The sequence below is a fragment of the Lissotriton vulgaris genome, chromosome 8 (genome assembly GCF_964263255.1).
Source record: "Lissotriton vulgaris chromosome 8, aLisVul1.2, whole genome shotgun sequence".
Lineage (NCBI taxonomy): Eukaryota > Metazoa > Chordata > Amphibia > Caudata > Salamandridae > Lissotriton > Lissotriton vulgaris.
In genome coordinates this window covers 37,715,182-37,736,430 of record NC_141696.1, presented here as the reverse complement: position 1 = coordinate 37,736,430, position 21,249 = coordinate 37,715,182, and the positions used below count along the sequence as shown (strand labels likewise).

Here is a 21,249-nt window from a genome sequence, read left to right as displayed (position 1 = left end):
TGGCTCCCACCGAAATGTTAAAAATAAAATAAATTTGAAGCACAGGTGTTCTCACTTTATTAGTAAATGGTCCTAGAGTGGGCCAGGTCGTGGGGGCATGTTGCTAATAAACTAGGGGATGCACAGCCCCCCACTCCCGGGGCTTAATAATGTCCCAGGGACCACTACCTCCTGAGGAGCATATTCATTTTCAAAAAATAGGGCGCCTCTTGGACCCCCCCCGCTCTGTGGAAAACCACCTCTCTGCTTCCTAATTCCAATGAGAAATCGGGGGCCGCTTGGGGCTTATTTATTATTATGGGGGGACCTCTCGGACACACTCCAGCCAAGACCCACCTCCTCAGCAGGGCCAAAACCAAATTGAAGAGGGGGCCTCAGCAACCCCTCCTGGCTTCAGGGACCACCATCTCCCAGGGGTCAAGTACATTGTGTGGCCCTCCAACTGGGGTGTTCTTGGCCCCAGGGCCCACCACCCTCAGGGCCGGCTCCCATTACATCGTGGGGTGACCACCCACAGGACTTAGCTGTCTAATATTTCTTGGAGGAAGCTTTACCACTCCAGCTAAGCCACAGCAAATACACCGCTTCCAGCAACCGAGAGCATGAAAATGCTCTTGCTTGCTGGAAGTGGAGCAGAAGTGCTTATAGACAGAGGAAGCTGCATATTTAGGTTTTTTAAATTCTATTTCCTATCCATAACATCCCTGTAACCTTAGGTATTTTCTGTGAATTTCTAGTTATTTTTAAATTCTATTTCCTAACTAGAATGTCCCTTTATTATTTGTTTTTTTCTGTGAATTTCTGAGGTTTTTCAAATTCTATTCTAACTATAATTCCCCTGTATCATTTGGTTGAAGTGAATATATATGCAAAAAAAAAGCAGAGAACTCTGGGTAGTTCTCAGGTTTAGGTGGAAAGCAGCTCCTGTATAGAGCACTCTCAAAACCAGCGACACTCTAGATCTGCTCACCTCAAATGTCTGCTTTTTTATCAAAGTTTTTAAGCATAGGATTAGCACAGTGCTATCCACGCCGAGATAGAAATGGACAAAGTCTTTTGCCATTTCTACAGCAAAGTTTTTAAGCATAGGACTAGCACAGTGCTGTCATTGCCGAGCTGCAAAATGACAAAAGTCAACTACCACTCCAGGCCCAATACTACAGCTTTGAATTGGTGAAATATCAACCAAGTAAAACTGAAATGAACAAAAGCAACCCCCAACACAGTGTTTTGCTCCAACTAGAGCTCTTCAGAGAGGTATAGCCTTGTCCAGACTCAAGGGAGCATCCATTATAAATCAAAGAAATACCCTTTCAGGCATAGAGTGACGAATACATTATGCAAAAAAGAAGCAGAGAACTCTGGGTAGTTCTCAAGTTTAGGTGGAAAGCAGCTCCTGCATAGAGCACTCTCAACACCAGCGACACTCTAGATCTGTTCACCTCAAATGTCTGCTTTTCTATCAAAGTTTTTAAGCATAGGATTAGCACAGTGCTATCCACGCCAAGATAGAAATGGACAAAGTCTTTTGCTATTTCTACAACAAAGTTTTTAAGCATAGGACTAGCACAGTGCTGTCCTTGCCGAACTGCAAAATGACAAAAGCCAACTACCACTCCAGGCACAATACCACAGATTTGAATGAATGAAATACCAACCAAGCCAACCTGAAATGAGCAAAATCAACCCCCAACACAGTGTTTTGTTCCAACTAGAGCTCTTCAGAGAGGTATAGCCTTGTCCAGACACAAGGGAGTACCCAGTATAAGTCAGAAAAATACCCTTTCAGGCATGGAGTGATGAATAAATTATGCAAAAAAGAAGCAGAGAACTCTGGGTAGTTCTCAAGCTTAGGTGGAAGCAGCTCCTGTATAGAGCACTCTCAACACCAGAGACACTCTAGATCTGCTCACATCAACTGTCTGCTTTTCTATCAAAGTTTTTAAGCATAGGATTAGCACAGTGCTATCCTCCCCGAGATTGAAATGGACAAAGTCTTTTGCCATTTCTACAGTAAAGTTTTTAAACATAGGACTAGCACAGTGCTGTCCTTGCTGAGCTGCAAAATGACGAATGTCAACTACCACTCCAGGCACAATGCCACAGCTTTGAATTGGTAAAATGCCAACCAGCCAACCCGAAATGAGCAAAAGCAACCCCTGGCACAGTGAATTGCTCCAACTAGAGCTCTTCAGAGAGGTATAACCTTGTCCAGACACAAGGGAGCACCCAGTACAAGTCAAAAAAATACCCTTTCAGGCATAGAGTGACAAAAAAATTATGCAAAAAATCACAGCACTCGGGGTAGTTCTCAAGTTTAGGTGGAAAGCATCTCCTGTATAGAACACAAAGTCTTTTGCCATTTCTACAGCAAGGTTTTTAAGCATAGGACTAGCACAGTGCTGTCCTTGCCGAGCTGCAACATGACAAAAGCCAACAACCACTCCAGGTACAATACCACAGCTTTGAATTGGTGAAATACCAACCAAGCCAACCTGGAATGAGCAAAAGCAACCCAGACGCAGTGTTTCGCTCCAACTAGAGCTCTTCAGAGAGGTATAGCCTTGTCCAGACATAAGGGAACACCCAGTATAAGTCAGAAAAATACCATTTCAGGCATAGAGTGATGAATAAATTATGCAAAAAAGAAGCAGAGAACTCAAGCATAGGATTAGCACAGTGCTATCCAAGCCGAGATAGAAATGGATAAAGTCTTTTGCCATTTCTATAGCAAAGTTTTTAAGCATAGGACTAGCACAGAGCTGTCCTTGCCGACCTGCAAAATGACACTACCACTCCAGGCACAATACCACAGATTCCCCAATGGCCGGAACCACACAGGAACAAACGAATGCTGACCCAGTAAAACGTTCAGGTGAATGATTTTATTAAAGTTTCATCAGCCTTCCTGTCTGCCACATTTAAAGTGCAAAGTGCAAAGTAACCTGATACACGATTGGTTACCAGTTAAACCAGGCAAATAGGCATAGAGAAAATACTTATAGGTTTCATGTCATTAAAACCAAAAAGATGTAAATACATTTCAAGGCACAATTAGCAATAACATAAATAGCATAAATAATTTTAAGAATAAAAAACCACATTGTAGGTGTAAATAATTCTAGATAAAAGTATGCGCTATATATGAAAAAAGAAGAATTAAAAATTAATCAAAACATTTCACTTCATCCCCTGCATGTGCAAAGTATATGCGATTGTGCAAAGTAAGCAAGAACAGGATATATAGATACTGAAAAATCACAGGTTTCAGGGACGGTAAAGTTAGGAATTTGCATTTAAAAAACCTTAGGAATTCACAGAAAAAAACAAAGCTTACAGAGAACATATAGTTAGGCTGACATTTCACTAGTACAAAACCTGAGCAATTCAGCTGTTATAGTTAGCTGAGCTAACTATAACTTGCGCCCCGCAATGCACTGCTGATGACTTCACATATTACATCACTCATGACATGGTCATTGACATCACTGATGACATCACTGATGACATCTGAAAAGACATCACTGATGACATCATCCAGTGAGTGTGAGTGTTTCTAAGAAGTTTAAGAATGTTTAAGAATGATATATATATATATATATATATATATATATATATATATATATATATATATATATACTAGCAGCCCGCCCCAGCGTTGCCTGGGGGCAATGAGGCTTCAGGGCCAACCGCCCGCCCAGGCCCCCGCCCGCCCCGGCCCCCGCCCACCCCGACATTGTCCGTGCATGCCCATGACCGGACACGGACCAGGCCCCCCTCCCGCCCCGACTCACTCCTGCCCCGACTCACTCCCGCCCCCCTCCCGCCCGACTCACTCACGCTCTGACATTTTCCTTTACTGCTGCCTCTTCCAGCTGATAGCACTGTGAAGGTCCTTCTTGCCTCCCTCTGCATCACACAGTCTCGCACTGAACTTTCCCTTTCCTTACCTGTGCCGCCGCTCCTCACTGCACCGCCGCTCCTCCTTCGTCTTCATCACGCACGTCGCGTCGCGTTCATCACGCATGCCGTGTCGCGTCGCGGCCAGCGCTAGGTCCCGGCCGGCGCTACTTCCATGGGACTACTTTGTTTTCAAACTTAATTTTTTTAATTTACTTTTTTTTTTTAATTTATATAGCCTATGTCCATCTACACACCCTGACATTTTCATTTATGTATCGGGTGTGTAGATTGGCGCTGTGGTTCCCGAGTTTACCTGGCCAAAAGGTGCAAGTTCTCTCTTTATAATAGTAGTATAGATTCTTCTGTCTATTTACAGGTAGCTCCACCACTAAGGCCAATTGCTCCTTACCTCAATAGTAGTGGCTTGTAAATCGTCCACGACGCTGAACAGTTAAAAGCTGGAGGAAATAGACAGAGAGCCTAATTTAGCTTCACATGGTTTTGCATTTACACGTGCTTATGCTCGACTCAGTCTCGCCACTTACATATAGCTCATGCAATCCTCTGTATTGCTGCTGTTTTGAGAGAAATCGCCCTGCTATCTAGAGCCTGGGAGGGGAGAAATGTGAAACAGGGTGGTGCATAAGGACCCGTTTTCCTACAGTGAATGTATGGGTTAGTGACTAATCTGTTTGAATGTATCAGTCTGTCAGTTGGTGTGTGAGTGGCTGTATGGGTTGGTGAGTACCTACATGAGTGCACTATATGGGTAATTGATTGGTTGTCTAAGTAAGTATGGGTGACTGAATGGCTGTGTAGGTAGGTGGGGGTATGTTATTCCCTGCATGGGTGTGTGAGTGGGTGATTCACTAGCAGTATGGGTTCATGACTGCATCTGCGAGGGTATGTATGTGTGAGTGAGTGTGCGTATGGCTCTGACATTGAGTGAATTGATGTCTCAGTGGTGTATGGGTGAGTAACTGCATAGTGTCAGAGAGTATATGCATTGCAGGGGTGCGAGTTATAGTTAGCTCTACTAACTATAACATTCGAATTTCTCTAGTTTTGTACGAGTGCAAGAGCAATGTCCAACTAACTATAACGTCCCTGAAACCCATGGTTTTTCCAGTGAATATATATATCTATACATATATATATTCACTGAAAAAACCATAGGTTTCAGACATGTTATAGTTTAGAATTAGCATTTAACAAACCATAGAAATTCACTAAAAAAAACATAGGTTTCAGGGCTGTCATAGTTAGCTGGACATTTCACTCATACAAAATCATTGAAATCCTCCGTTATAGTTAGTTCTGCTAATTATAACTCACGCGCCCGCAATCCACTGCTGATGATGTCACATATTACATCATTCATGACATGGTCAGTGACATCTCAAATGACATCACTGATGACATCATCCAGTGAATGTGGGTTGGTTTGTTATTTAAATATGAATTATATATATATAGCAATCTGCATTGAAGAATGAGTGGATATATAAATATAAGTATCTGGCTGGAGGATTTAGTAGCAGTTTGATTGACTGTTTACTTGACTAATTTATAGTGTCTCACTAAATATATTGGATAGTGACTAAACTGTGTGAATATCTGTATCACTTTGTCAGTTGTTGTGTAAACTGCTGCACCAGTTGGTTACTGGCTATGTGAAAGTCTAAATTAGTTATTGATTAGTTAACTGAGTATTTGTATGGGAGAGTGAATGTGTGTGTGGTTCGGTGGGGGTGTTCGACTGCCCAAAGATGTGTGAATAGATAATTCAGTAGGTATATGAGGTTAAGACTGCATGTTACAACAGTTGTCTGGGTGAGTGAATATCTTTATGGGTGTGGTGATGAGCAAATATATCTCTCAATGGTACATTTCCAACAAACTAGAAAAATAAAAGGCAATGTATGTGACAGTTGTTGTATATAAATAAGTTTACATAAGACTCAGTATGAGTGACTGTATGGATATCTGTATTCTTGTAATAGTGATTTTATAACACACTAATTATGAGTTACTATCCATATGAATAAATGAAGTGGTATTTGTATAAGTGTGTAGCTGAGTAAATGCAAGTATGATCCATTGTTTGCAATGCATAAGTGAGTAGGATGACTGCATACGTGAAGAGGATGTGTGCTGGTGTGTAATGTCGATATAGGTGTATAAGTATATTTGATAGTGTTCTATTGATCATTGACAGCATGTATGAGTGAATCTATAGGTAAGTGATTCGATGTGTGTGTAGATCTAAGAATCACCAAGTGGGTTTCACACCACAGAATTCTGTGAAGTTGCAAAAAAACTCCACAAGATTTTACTGAATTCAGTAAACGGGCAAAAATAGGCATGTTGCACTGCCTGCACTGTGATTTATTGCCGGGAGCTCGATTTGCACTGAAAAACTGCATATAGTAAGAAAGGTAGATTTTATTTATTTATTTATTTATTTATTTTTAAAATTTATAGAGCGCGAACATATGCCGAGGGCGTCTTGGCGCTAAAAATCGATTCATGATTCCCTACTGATGTTGTAGGCCAGGTCATTGGTTAAACAGCCAAGTCTTTAAGTTCTTCCTGAATGACAGCAGCGTATGACTCATCCGAATTGACAGAGGAAGAGAATTCCAGAGTCTGGATGCTGCAACTGTAAATCGTCTATCACCCCAAGAGACTGTTCTCGTATGAGGAATATTTAGATGGAGCAAGGTAGCTGATCTTAATTGTCTTTGTGGACGATATGGTATTATCTGATCCTAAGAAATTGTGGACCTGAGTTCTGAAGGGTCTTAAAAACCAGGCACATTGCTTTAAATTTTACTCGATTGTTGATGGTCAACCAGTGAAGATTGTGGATAGTTTGAGAAATGGGTTTGAATTTAGGAGTGTTGGTCAACAGTCTCGCTGCTGCATTCTGCACAGATTGCATTTTATTGATGACTCTGGTCTGTGCGTTAGTAAACAATCCATTACAATAATCGAGTGATGATAATACCAATGCACTCACCAGGGTTTTCCCTGCCGCATCAGGTAAAAACGGAGTAATTGTTTTGATAAGTTTCAGCTTATGAAAAGCTGTGGCTGCAACTTGATTTGCATGAGCCGAAAAGTTAAGCTTTTCATCGAATACCACTCCCAGATTCCTAACCTTTGGGACAGGACATGGCGGGGTACCGAAGGATGAAGGCCACCACACCGGAGACCAGCAAGGGGAAAGGTTTCCGAAAATTACCACCTCGGTCTTTTGGGAGTTTAATTTAAGGGAACTGGCAGACATCCAGTCTCCAATAGCCAGCATACCCTCCTGAAAACGTTTTGCCACATTTTCTCCATCATTATTAATGGCGATGACCAATTGGGTGTTGTCTGCGTAAGAGGTAAGGCCCATCCCGTATTGCTTGATGACAGTAGCTAGGTCCGATACATAGATATTAAAAAGTGTTGGACTCAGGGATGAGCCTTGAGGCACCCCACACGGTAGAGAAAGCTCACTTGATTTGAAAGGGCCCAAGGTAACTGCCTGGGTCCTATCCGCCAAGAAAGAAGTCAGAAGATTCTTCGCTCGCTGTTGGATTCCCATCTTTTAGACACGGTCGATCAGGATGGAAAGATCGACCGTGTCGAAGGCGGCAGATAAATCCAATAGTACGAGTACAGCCGTAGATAGCCCGGCAAGCCAGTGGAGCCATTTACAATCTTTGATGGACTAGTGCCAATGTGTCAGATCAAGGTATGTGCCTCCAGCATGACTTTGCATCATGTTTGATAGCCTTCATCCCATCCCAATGTGTCAGATAACAGTATGTGCTCATAACATGACTTTGGACAATGATTGGGAGCCCTTATACCATTTGACTGTGGCTGATTAACTTTTGTGCCTCCAGTATGACTATACATCATGGTTAAACTATGCCCCTTCTGTTATTCTCACAATTTATGTTCCATTGTCACATTTTTAGATTAGTATGCTTCCAATTTGCAGATACGATTAATCTCATAGAGAAGTGATTGTGACAAAAAATGTATTGTAAACTTATGTTGTCTTTGTTTGCTCTGTTGCAGTGCCAGGACTGCATTGTGGGGGCGTTAGCATGCAGCAAGATCCTGAGAGCTCTCTCCAAGGACGAAAAGGACACCAACAATAAAACAGCAATGAAAGCCTTGGCGGATCGGTTTGAAGAGCGGGCATCAGGTCCTGAGTATTTTATTGTTTTCTCTTATGCATGAAGCGAGAAATACAAATTTTCATCTGAAAAGAGATACCATGCTCACTTTTTTTGCCCATGCTTGTGTATACTGTAATGCCATAGATCCTAGGGGGCGGATTACAATTGCTGTCTGAAGTGACTCAGTGTTCCTGTCAGAGGCGGTCGGCCCGACCGAACTAGCTTTGGAAGCGGTCGCTCCGACCGCTGCATCATGGTGCCCAAAACCCATTGCCTACTGACTGACTCAGTTCACTGATTCCAACTGGAAGTCCCGCCGCAAAGGAGCCGCTCAGAGCTACTTCCGACCCTGGAACCGCTGTCCCCTTTAGGATGTGTATTTCCAGCATGCCGAATTTGTCGGTCTAACCACCTCGTCAGAGCAGGCGGATGGGAGCATATAAACTCTGAATTTCATCATTTTTTTTATCTGTTTATTGATTTTCAACCGCAAACAACTTGCCCTGTTGTTAATTACATTCAGACAGGCTCTTCAGTCTCACTTTGGGTAATGATAAGAGCATACAGCATGCAATAGGAAAGTCAAGGTAAAGGCCAGGACAAGTAAAAACCAATTGTTAATTAGCTCTTAAATAGCACTGACATCCTCATAGTAACAGCAAGAAATCAGACTGCAGCATAGGTATGCATGTGCTGTATAGCTATATAGTGTTAAATCAACTACTCTGCCCTCCCATATCCCTCCTCAACCCACCCTCCGTCACCGGCGTGTCGCTTACCACAGCATAACTTATCTCCATAACCAGTTGGAGCAACATAATTGTACAGGGTGCCGTATATATAACAGCATAGAAGAGCATGGCTATATGAGGAAAGGGAGCACATTCATTCATTCCATCTCCTATATTGGCACAATCTACTAAGTTCGACCTCCCGAATGCTCGCTCAATTTTGATCCAGAGTCAGCATCTACAGCCTTCAATTCAGTAACTAGGGCTTCCCACGCCCGGGGTGCATCTAGTGCCTTCTCGTTGTGGGACCTCTGGGCCTGTTGCAGGTGAATTACACTCTCACTTCTTGCCCATGTAAGCTGCACAGCTTTCCATCTAGCTAAACTAGGCCCTCCCGCAGCTTTCCAGTGGATTGTGATTTCCATTTTGGCCAACATCAGTCCCAAATCCAGGAATTTACTTGTTATTTTAGTCTTACTAGTGTGGGGGAACCAATGTAATAGGCAGGTACCCTTGTCCGAAGTAATCTGCTGTTCAGTAGTATTGCATAGTAACGCCATTACGTCATCCCAATATGTGCCCAATTTTGGGCAATAACATAGCATGTGTAAAAGGCCCGTGTCCATAAGCCTACAGCGGGGGCACTTGCCTGTGTCTACATGAAAATAATGGTTGATCTTCGCTGGGGTGAGGTAGGCCCTGTGCAGTATGAAGAACTGAATCAATTGAAATCTGGCATTTCTAGTGCTCATCCACGCCCTCTTAACTATCTGCGACCAGGCCAGGTCTGGTATGTCTCTATCAATGTCTGTCATCCATTGGTCATGTAGTTTCTGCAACGGCTGCAAACCCTACCCAAGCGTACGTCTATATAAGCAGGTGACAGCCTTATAGGTGCCTGCTGCCAATACTGCATATTGACACACTGAGCTCACTGGCGGTTCCAATATTCCCCGCCCCAGTACTTTTGTATAGCAGCTATCAAGGCTGTATAGATTAAGTAGTGTCCTCTCGGGAGCCCCAATCTCTCCTGCAACTCACCATAGGGTAATAAAGGGCCATCATAGTACAGGTCGCCTACCACCTGTAGTACAAGAGACTCCCATTCCGCGAGGGCCAGCCAGGCCCCGCCATGCGAAAAGGCGGTACACATACCCAAGGGCATCTCCGGGGCATAAGGGCGCCGCACCTTGACTCTATTATGATAACGTTCCCAGCAATGCCTCAGAGTGCGTTCCTCAAGGGATAGTGAGTTCATATGCAATTTCTGCTGGAGTATGATAAATGACAGCACATGCCTAGGCACATCCGGTTCATAGTCTCTTTCAAGGCCTCTGAATTCCAGCGTCACCGCTTGGGTAAGCCCTTGAAATTGTGCAGCTAGATAATATAGCTGGAAGTCAGGGACTTCAAGACCCCCCTCGGCACTCGGGCATGTTAATTTATCGAGTGCCACTCTCCGTCTCCTGTTCCCCCAGATAAACCACCCACCATAGACCGAAGCTGTTGAAATAGGGAAGCGGATATCCACACTGGCAATGTACGGAAATAATAAAGTAGTCGGGGAAGTGCTACCATCTTCAGTAGAGCCACACGACCTGCCACTAATAAAGGCAAGGTTCCCCAGAACTGCATGCTATTCTTGAGGTTTCGCATTGCCCGGACAATGTTACCGTCTAGTAGGTCTTCCTGGGTATGATAAATATGTGTTCCTAAGTAAGGAAGGCAGTGGGGTTCCCACGTGATGTCTTGCGCGGGTGCAGGCGGAATGCATGCCAGGTCGACCAGGAAAACACAAGTCTTCGCCCAATTGACTCTGAGCCCGGAGATTTCCCCGAATCTGTGGAGCAGTGCATGGGCCCCCTCCAAACCATCACCTGCGTCTTTTACGAAGAGCAAGAGATCATCCGCATATAGCAAGATAAAGTGCGTTTGACCTCGGAGTTGTAAACCTTGGAACGTCCTAACCAGTCTAGCGCTGATAGCCAATGGATCTATGGCCAGAGCAAACAGCAGCGGGGATCGCGAACACCCCTGTCGCGTGCCACACCCCACTGGGTAGGGGGAGGAGATAACCGTTTCCACTTTCACTCTGGCGCAAGCCGATGAATACAATATTTCAGTCCAGCAAACGTAGCCTTCCCCAAGCCTGAAGGCTCTCATAACAGAAAATAAGTAGGGTCATTCTAAACTATCAAACGCTTTTGCAATATCCACAGAGAGGATTGCTGCCATTGGATCTCCAATATGGTCCCCACGCAATCTGCGTATCAATCGGCGCACGCTGCCTGCGGTATTGCGAGTAGGAATGACGCCGGCCTGATCAGGATGAACCAAAGGTACAATGTGCGGGAGGAGTCGAGCATCCAAAACACAACTCAAAATCTTATAGTCAGAGGTGAGCATGGATAGGGGGCGATATGCAGAGGGGTCAGTATGGTCCTTCCCTGGTTTAAGTAGAGGGATAATGATAGCTTCTCTAGCCAAGGTCGGTAACATCCTTAGCTCTTGGCCTCTTTAAAAACCAGTAATAATCTAGGGGCAAGCACATCCACATAGGTCGCAAAAAACTCTATGGATATGCCATTGATTCCCGGAGTTTTGTTTTGCGTCATGCACTTGATAGCGCATCTAATTTCAGACAGTGTAATGTCTTGGCCAAGGGAGTCAGCCTGCTCTGCATCCAGGACAGGAAGCTCCAAATCATCCAAAAAAGCCCGGAGGTCAGTTTCACCGGTCCGTAGTTGGCTAGCATACAAATCTGTATAATAGTTACGAAAATTGGCATTAATCTGATGCTGAGTGTATTCCGGTTGTCCCGCCGGGGAGGTCAGCGCTAGAATAGGAGCACTCCGAGGGAGGGGGTCGGCCAACCACGCCAATAAAGTACCCACCTTATCTCCCTCGGCATGCGCCCGAGCGAAGTAAGCCCTATGGTTGAAGAACCTCAAGCGATCCACGACTACCGCTAATCAACTCCAAATTTCATCATAACACTCTTCCTGTGACAGCAAGCAGTGCAGCTATGCAGTCCATCATGCATGTCATTCCTCTACTATACATCATCGAAGAATATTACAACCCAAACCCACGTGGATGCTGCTGCCAAGTAAGACATCTACCCCTACATATTAACAAAGATACCAAGCGAAAGTCGATAGAGTAGAAACCATCCTGTAGCTTGTTGAGTATGGTTAATGAGGGAATGTCATCTTCAGATATCTCAAGTTAGACTAGCAAATACTGGGAGAAATACAGTTTTTACATTTGGACAGGAACACCTATAGCTACATACATGTGTGTATGGGTGTGCACACCACAGCACTAAAAGCAATATTACATGGCAACAGAACACCATTGCACTCTCAAAAGAATGTCCACAGAAACAGATGCACTGGCACCAGAGCAGCTCCTAGATTCATCATTTGCATGGGCAAAGCCTGAATATCAGAAATGCATATAAATACCACAAGATCGCATGTCATAGGAAGCCACGTTGCAGGAAGTCACATAGTTTACCATAACTACCTTGCCATTTTTCAAACACAATTGCAAGAAGCACCTTATCTAGTCTGTATATCTTGAAATTGCCCAACATGTATAAATCCCACATTAAAATTATGTGACCTTTTGGCTGATCTACCAAGTAACAATACAAAACATCCACACAATTGGATGGAAAGGCTAGGCCTAGCTAGTTTACAATCTCACATCTTACTTAACATGATGTACCAATCGTTGACAGATCAATACATGACTCTAAACACAAACTGACTGCTACATTCCAATCTGGCTTGCCACTCCTCCATTGACTCAATCGCACAGTCCCTCATCCTGTGTCCTGATGAGTACAGCAGTGTCGGAGCATGCAGCTGCCAAAGCCTCCGCTCTCCATTATCTCAGCCTCACCGCAAGGCAGGAAGCCAAGTCATCATAAGGAGTCTTAACCAGCATGGGATGTGTGATGTGTCAGTAATAACAACATTTGAAGGATCCAGCACATATCCAGAGCTGGACTTCGAAATATGAATCCCTTCCATAAAATTCCTAGCATGCACCCAGGTCTGCTAGCACACAGACCTCACTCAAATACATTTGTCCACAACTATCCCGAGGCCCCCTATGCTTTGTTAGGCCTGGTTTACACATCCCTGGTGGACTTGTGGCAATTCTCCACCACTGTTCACTGAGGCCAGACAGCGGGGCATGAGCCAGGATACCTACCTGTACAGTCAGGACATGGTATCAAAATGTCACAGTACTCAAAAAGGTCCAAAGTAATCGAGTTGGCTTCCAATATGCAAGCATTTAAAGGATGGTTCCTGAAACCAAACCTTGGGGAAGGAAGGCACAAATCTAAAAACTAAGACAATTTCATACATACAAAAGAAAGAGACAGGGAATTGCGTTTACTGCCATATAGCTCAATGCATATACCTGCACAGGACATTTCAACATCCAAACAAATCCCTCACTATCAGCTCAGTATCATGTCTTGGACAGAAATTGGGATAGATGTAAATCATCTTTCGCTAAGCAGGCAATGTAGATCCGGTCAGCTGGGCATAACAAACACATTCATCATTGAGTCAATTATACCACAACAGGAGCATATGGTACAATACTGAACAACTTCAAAAAGACAGAAGCCATTACAAGCTAGATAAGCACAGAGGGATCATGGGCAGACATGAGGGGGTCAGACTGTGGCCTCTAGTACTATAGCCATTGTTAACAGTTGACATTGTAGCACATGTAGATTCTGAGAGACCCCCTCCAAGTGAGAGAAGGAAAGGATGTCAGGCAGCCAGTCTGCCTCAAATGAGAGAGCAGCTGCCTCATCTAGCCATGTCAGGACCATCTCCGATAGGTCCATGACCTTGTGTCTGTGAGCCTGACCATTCAAAGTCCTGCACCCATCGAGTGGCTCTTCCTGTGCATCCTTTAAGTCCTAAAACAAGTTGTCCCGCAGCTTAGCTATTGTGATCCTGTGAAGGCACATGACTCACTCCCTGTGCTGCCCAGTAGCCTCAGCCCTGCCCAATTAGTGTGTTGCTACGGCCAAGTGTTGCAGTGTTTGCACTGCAGTCGCCTAACCATGCATGCAAATGTCCTGGATTGTGATGAGTATTTACAAATCCATCCTTTCATTGGATACCTTCTAAAACCTCATCTGCATGAATATCTCTCGCTGAATCCTCTCCAATGGAAGGAACCCCCCACTGTGTCAAGTACAACTGTTACTCTGGACCACAGGTTCGCAGCATACGGCCATGCACAGAACATATGTATCAAATACAAATTAGGTGCATTACATCATGTGCACAGATGGCAGGACACACACTTTCAGGGTCAGACAGCTGAGGAGAGACATTCCCTGTGCTAGATGTCAAATTGAATGCACTGGAGTTTGGTATCATGAGGTAATGTACCCAAGTACTGCCCATTGCATTCTCACTAATTGGCCGTGGGGACTCGCCCAATATCTATCTCAATAGTATCTGATAGCCAGCGACCAGGTGAGAGTGGGTCATTCTTCATGCGTGCAAACACTTCACCAAATAAGGTCACCAGACTCTGGCCTCCCCCCATGACATGCAGGGCGTGGTTAGGGGGTGGTGCACCGATTCAGTATCTCTGAATCTCTGCAGGCTTCCCATCTCACCTCTCAGTGTGCTATTTTCCAAGAAATGGCCCCCTGGAATGTCAGGATCTTCCTGCAACTGGCCAAAGGAAATATGCTCCCAGACCCTGAATGTGTCCCCCACTGTGCTCAATCCTGTGTCTGTCCATGCCATCAGTCCTTCCCAACAATGCTTCTATAAAAAAGTGCTAGGAAGTGTAGAATAACAGCCAGAGAGTACTGGATCATATCTCTCTGTAGCCACAGACACTTTTAGCTCAAATAACCCACTTTCACCATGCTGTCATCTCCACAGAGAAGCAATATTGATCCTGCCATCTCCTGTGCCCTGCATGTTGGGAACATGCCTACTACGTACAACTGCCTCCCATCCAAACATCATACCAGCCTTTGCAGTGCAGCAGTCCTGCCACATAACATTCCATAAAAAATGCACAACCTGGACAGCCTTCACACAGGCAGATTCAGCCTTCGCAGAGCCACACTTTTCATGCCACTATTGCAGATCAACCCTTTCAGCATGGTGTCCAACTCTCTGGAGGTGGCACGAGGGAAAGCGACTGCTAGGTGATGTAAAAAGTGCAAGATGCAGGGGAGCATTAATAATTTGGAAAGTGAAATATATCCTTGGCCTGTAACTAAAAGAGTGATACAAAAAGCCATCTGTGGACATAATGAGGATATGGCCCTGCTAATATTTACACAATGAGATAGTTTGCATCATGACAGTTACAGATCCCTGAGTACCAAAACACATGAAGCTCACGCATCACCTTCTGCTCACCCGTCATCAACTCAAAGGGAAAAAAACAACACTTTGCCCAGATAACACCCAAACTTGGCACACTCTGCAAATCTAATAGTCTGACAGAAATATCTGGACTGTTACTGTAGATAAACTGTATATAAAGCAGCATGTCGTCTGCATCAATGGATACTACATGTACCTCATCGCATAGTGGAACTCCCCATGCTTACCACCCCTGAAAAAGTTGCTGGGCTAGCGGTTACAGTGTCAGGGCAAAGAGCAGTGTAGAAAGGGGGCACCCTGATGAGCCCCCCTGCCCAATCTAAAAGAGGGTGACAATGGGAAGTTGGTTTGGTTTGAAAAACATGTATGTGTTGCATCTGCCCTGCAATGTCCAGTTTTGACTTAGTGGTAAACATGTACACCCAATCAACAGTATGGAATGCCTCCACTAATTTCAGCACTAAGCAGGCTATTGAGATACCTCCCCTGGACCACCTACAGTACTCTTTTTTGTCTATGAATGTAAAGTATTGTGGATCTATCAGGGATATAAACTTTTGGACACCATGCACTAGATCAATCAATCAATCGATCATGGCACTTATAAAGTGCACTACTCACCTGTGAGGGTCTCAAGGCGCTGGGGGGTATGGGGTGCTGCTACTGCTCAAATAGCCTGGTCTTAAGTATCCTCCTGAAGGTTAGTAGGGCCTGGGTCTGCCGTAGGAGGATGGGGAGGGTGTTCCAGGTCTTGACGGCGAGGTGGGAGAACGATCTGCAATATGTGTACCAGCAGGAGAGCTCCCACTACCATACTAAGGTTGAAAAATCATTTGCAAGCATGGCCAATAGATTGTAGGACATCAGTTTGGCCAGGTCACTGTAGGGTTTTACCAATGATCACAAAAAATACCTCTGCGTGGATTGTGGTTGTCTCCCAATCACTCAAGGTGGCCAGAGAGATCTACAGTCACTTGTGGGCAAGTACAAGCTCATAGGCCTTGTTGAGCATGGACAGAAGGTTGTCCAACCCATGAGTTGTCAATGTGGCAGTGCACATAATCACTCTGTGTATCTCTGGTACCAGGCAACAGGTTCCTGATCACTGCATGTGCTGCCTGTTCAAGTACAGGTAGATTCAATCCAGTCAGGAATTAGGAAACATCTACCTTTCTATCAGACCATGGGGAATGTATAAGAGACAATAATACACTTGAAGGATTCCTGGATGGGTGCCTGATAAATGTGCATCTGGGGCTGGTGATTAATAAGAGTCATCTGCTGGGCTGTTGTCATGCAATTGAGGAGGAAGGGCAGGAGTTGCACAGACTTATCATGTTCTAAAGTATAAGCAATGCAGCTGCTCAATTAGATGGTTGTGGTGTGTTTGAGCATATGTCAGCATGGGTAACATCCCAGGATGCTACTGTACTGCAGTCTCACGCCGACCTAGTGGTGCCTCTTTTTCAATCTAGCCATCCAAGCCCTTTGGATATTGGCCCTAGCCACCACAAAAGCTACAACCACCCACCACTCAGTACCATATCAGTGCTTACCACTTCAACAACCTAGAGGTGGCTGTGTCCCACTTGCTAAGTTAATTAGTAATGAGCAAAATGCATAGGCCAACGACAACGTAGGATGCAGTCAGCATGTGTGGACTGGGGCGCTGCACACTACACCCTATGTGTATATGTATTGGGTTATGTTCTTCACAGGTTTTCAGGATCTAGCACCTCAGGCTGTATGAGCGTGGTGTTAACAAATATTTAAATTTAGAATGTGCTGATTGTGTACAGTAGAGTAGTAGGAGTACTCCTGGTTTTCAGGATGTAGGACCCATCAACAGTGTCGGAGAGACCAGTGCACAGCCCATTGTGAAAGGCACACTGCCAACACTGGAGCGGATGCCGTGGGTGAGAATGGGCAATCTATGGGTCTTGGACATAATTGACATTGCCATCCTCAAGCCAGGGGATTTGGGTACACCTCCTGAGGATGAGCGATAAGTGTAGATTGAAGATTTGTCCACATTTGGCACAGAAACATAATCTTTGAAAACATCAAGGAGACCCTCTACAAAGACATATTACCCTCAGGCTCCATAGCATTATCAAATGGGCTAAGTGGGACCCCCTTACAGACCCACACAAGGGCTACCCTTGCCAAACCAGAGTAGATTATGCAAAAATAATGGCTCTGCAAACACTTCTGGAACTGGATCTAATACTCTGGTATCACATGGGTCTCTTGTAACAGTGCAATGTTTTTTCCCAGTGCATCTTGATATATCATCACAATGTGTGTCTCTCCCTTCTTGTCCACATACCTCTGACATTCAAAGTCATAATGCCATGAGTACCCATGTGTGTAGTGTACTGCCAAGTGTGGGAAGGCATTTCAGGAGTAGTCTGCCCATGGGTGGGCCACCAGCACACAGCCTAGACTATTTACTTGGGGGCCTATGGCCTCTATTCGATGGACTGCTATCCAATGGTTCTTCCTCATGAAAGTAAATATGAACCCTCAAAAACTCCATCTCAAGGCAATAACCAAGGGGAAGAATGAGCCATCATTGACAACATCAAACTACAAAGTGAAACTTACCAGTTATGCTCACACACAACTAAGCCAAGGCAAGGACAGGTATAGGGAGCATATCCTGTGATACCAACAGGTTGTACCTGTGCTAGCGGTCTCCTAATGGCCATTTCAACAATCTGTCATGAACAATCAGTGGCATACAGCAAGCAGCAGCTAACATAAACTACAACCTCCACTTTCATCTTGCAACTATTTTTGCATGCTTACATCTACATCTACATACTCTCCTTGTGTACCTTTCTACATTACCTCTTGGCCTGCAAAATCTCTACTTGTGCAGGTCTGACCCCTCTCTTTTCCACCTCAAAGTACAGGCTCATCTCTCAACCTATCCTTTCTCCACAAGCTCTTTACAATCAACCTCTGGTGCTGCCATCCTTAAAAACATTTCTGCCCTCCAAGCTCTACCCTTGTACTCCAACCCAGACTCTCACATTATCATTCGGGTACTGCACTTCTTATATCCACACCTACATTCCCAGCACCACTCTTCACCACTATGTATACAACACCTCTCCCATTCATGCTATATACACAATGTACTGCACTCATCACCTCCTCAGCAGCTGACATGATTCAGCAGCTGACAACCGTATCATGTCAAATGTTTACCTCTCATCCCCATTTTGCCCCTTACCAATTGCTTTGACCAAACTTTTTCATGAGGTGCAGCATCTTATCCAACTCTGACATTCACACTTAACACCTCACAACAGCTTTCATCCAGACACTTATATTGCTCAATGATTCTGTTCTCATTCAATTGCCTCTCACCATTCACTCTCCCTACTCTGTTTACGGCATACTACTAGTCAATTGTCAAACTAGTGAATCCACAGATTCAAATACAACATCCATCTACTGTCCAACACCTCGCATCTCCCCATCCAGCACCCTAACTTACACAACTGGTGTATACTCTTGACATACACGTATTCACTTTGTGTCACCTAAAAACTTTAACCTTGTCTCACTGTGGCTCTATTACATCCACATCTCATTTCCAAGCTCCATACCTCTATTAACTTTTGCATATTAACAACTACCTTTCTCAATGAATCTGCCCTATCAAAGGGATTCTCTCACCGTAGTGCCACATACTACAGCTTTCATTTCCTGCCAGCCTCTAGCCTTGTCCGGCTGGAACTTCTACCTCAATCACATCTACCTATTGAAAGCACACCTCGGACAGGTTCTAACCAGTTTTTAGAGGTCTCACACTTTGATATCCACACCCCCGCATTTCCAAAAATTCACATTGTTATGATGAGGATACTATCCGTATCCTATCTAAGAACTGCCTTTGACCCTAGCTCTTCTCTTCCACTCTCATAAAAATTGTTACTTGTTCTGCCCCTAGTATGTCTGAGTCTCCACTCCATGTCCAAAATGGAAACACAAGTCACTTTCACCTGTACCCTTGATTAGCTAGCTCAGCCCCTACAATATCAACCTCCCCAACAACATGTGCAGCTAGGCCTCACATTCCAACACCCGCCTGCTCCACTAACCTTAATAACCCTCCAAGTTAATCTTTGTGTGATCTTGACCAGCATCAAGCATATCTCAAAAGTACTCCATTGTTTTCAAGACAAAAATGACTACATACCCACATATCATATGCTCAACTACAAATGATCTCTGGGTAAAATCAACACCAGCAGCAGATCGCCAGTTAACTCCCTGGTGATCACTACAGTGTTCTAATAAGCAACTAGAGTGCCAACATTCTAAATTGTTGCCGAAAGTGTGGCACAGATGAACGCCATCTTGATAGAATTGAAGTAGAAAACTGAAAGCATTTTCTACTGAATATACTGCATTAAAGGAATAAATGAGGGAACTTCATAACAAATAAGTATCCTATGATGGCCATCAGAGAAAAAAGAGCCCAAATGTAGCACAAATATCACCCAAATATCACCCAATGTCAGAAGTGTGCAAAACACGTATTTATTTCTATGTATCTAGCGCAGACTTGACACAGAGGTATTGAAGTGCATTACATGAGCATCAATACTCAAGGACACATTCATTTCGTTTTTGGGTGGAGGAGATTGAGTGATTCATCCAGAATCACAGGATGTTGAGCCGACGTCAGAACACGAACCTGGTTCCCCAGTTGCAAAGTCTGCAGCTCTGGCCAAAATGCCACATCCTGTCCTTTAACCCGTTAACCACGGCAATAATTCCGCTGCGGTGCGGGCGTTTTGGTGCGCGGGTGGGGAGCCGTCGGCCAATGGCCGACGGCAGCACTGGGGAGGTAGTGCTGCCGTCGGCCATTGGCCGACGGCAGGAGGGAAGGGGTTAAGTGTTACAAATATTCAAGTGATCAACTGAATAAAAAAACATAAAAATTGCAAATAATTTAAAAGGGCTTTGTTGCTATTTGAGAACTCAGAAAAGATGTCCTCGTTTTAGTTTTTTAGAGCACTAACAATAGTTTCTCTGGGAATAAGACCCTCTCATGGAGAAGAGTGCAGCAGCAATAAGTTGACAATGCTGGACAGGCAAGAGGACCAGTGCCAGTGCAATGGACCATGGAGGGCAGAGGAAAGAGGGGCAAGGGCAGCAGACAAACCATGCAGCATAGGCAAAAGAGGCTGTTGCAACATGAAAGATCATTGAGGGCAGTAGTAAGAGGTAGTGGCAGTACAACCATGCATGCCAAAAGACCCAATTCTGGCAGGAGATTCCTGATGTTTTAAGGAGAAAGATGAGTGGGAGCACCAAACTGACCTTACAAAGCTGGCATCATGGGTTGTAGCAGCCAATATACCACAGAGGGCAATTGGGATGGCAGTGCAGCACAACAGACCATGGAAAGCAATCGGAAGGGAACAGGGCCATGCACATTGACAACAGAGAGCTGAAGGGAAAGAGGCATGGGAAGTAAACTGACAATACCGGACAGACAGGAGGTACAGTTGGAGCTTAACGGACCATGAAGGGAAGGAGGGACAAGGCAGGAGGGAAGGGATAGCAGCCTGCAAATGGAAAACAGAGGCCAGGGGCAAGGGAGCAGGAGCAGCAAGTTGACCATGGAGGGCAGGAGGGGTGGGCACTGTGAGCAGAACACACCATGGAAGGAAATGGTGAGACTATAATGGCAGACACTGGGGGGAAGGTGGGTGGGTAGGTCAGGGCAGCAAGCTGACTAAATAGGGCAGGCAGGAGGAGATATGGCAGCACAGAAGACCATGAATGGCAAACAGGAGGGTTAGTGGTGCACAACAGCCATGGTTGGCAAGAGGGAGGGAATAGGGCATGCACAAAGGATCATGGAGGACAGAAGGGAAAGGTAGGGGTATGGACACGGACAAAATAGGGCAGTAGAAGGGACTTCACAACAGACCACAAAGGGCAGACAGGAGAAGCAGTTGCAGCAAAACAGAGCATGAAGGGGAGAAGACAGTGGCAGCAAAATGGGCCATG

General features: G+C 44.8%; 1 protein-coding gene across 2 annotated transcripts in view; it reads left to right on the top strand.

The window, feature by feature from the left end:
• LOC147693338 (transient receptor potential cation channel subfamily M member 2-like) overlaps nt 1-21,249 on the top strand; it is a 623,295-nt gene that overhangs the window by 219,395 nt on the left and 382,651 nt on the right. For both annotated transcript variants that reach the window (XM_086933675.1, XM_086933674.1), the window contains exon 16: nt 7,981-8,110. In XM_086933675.1, the coding sequence (XP_086789801.1) occupies nt 7,981-8,110 (130 nt within the window). The remainder of the gene's footprint in view (nt 1-7,980; nt 8,111-21,249) is intronic.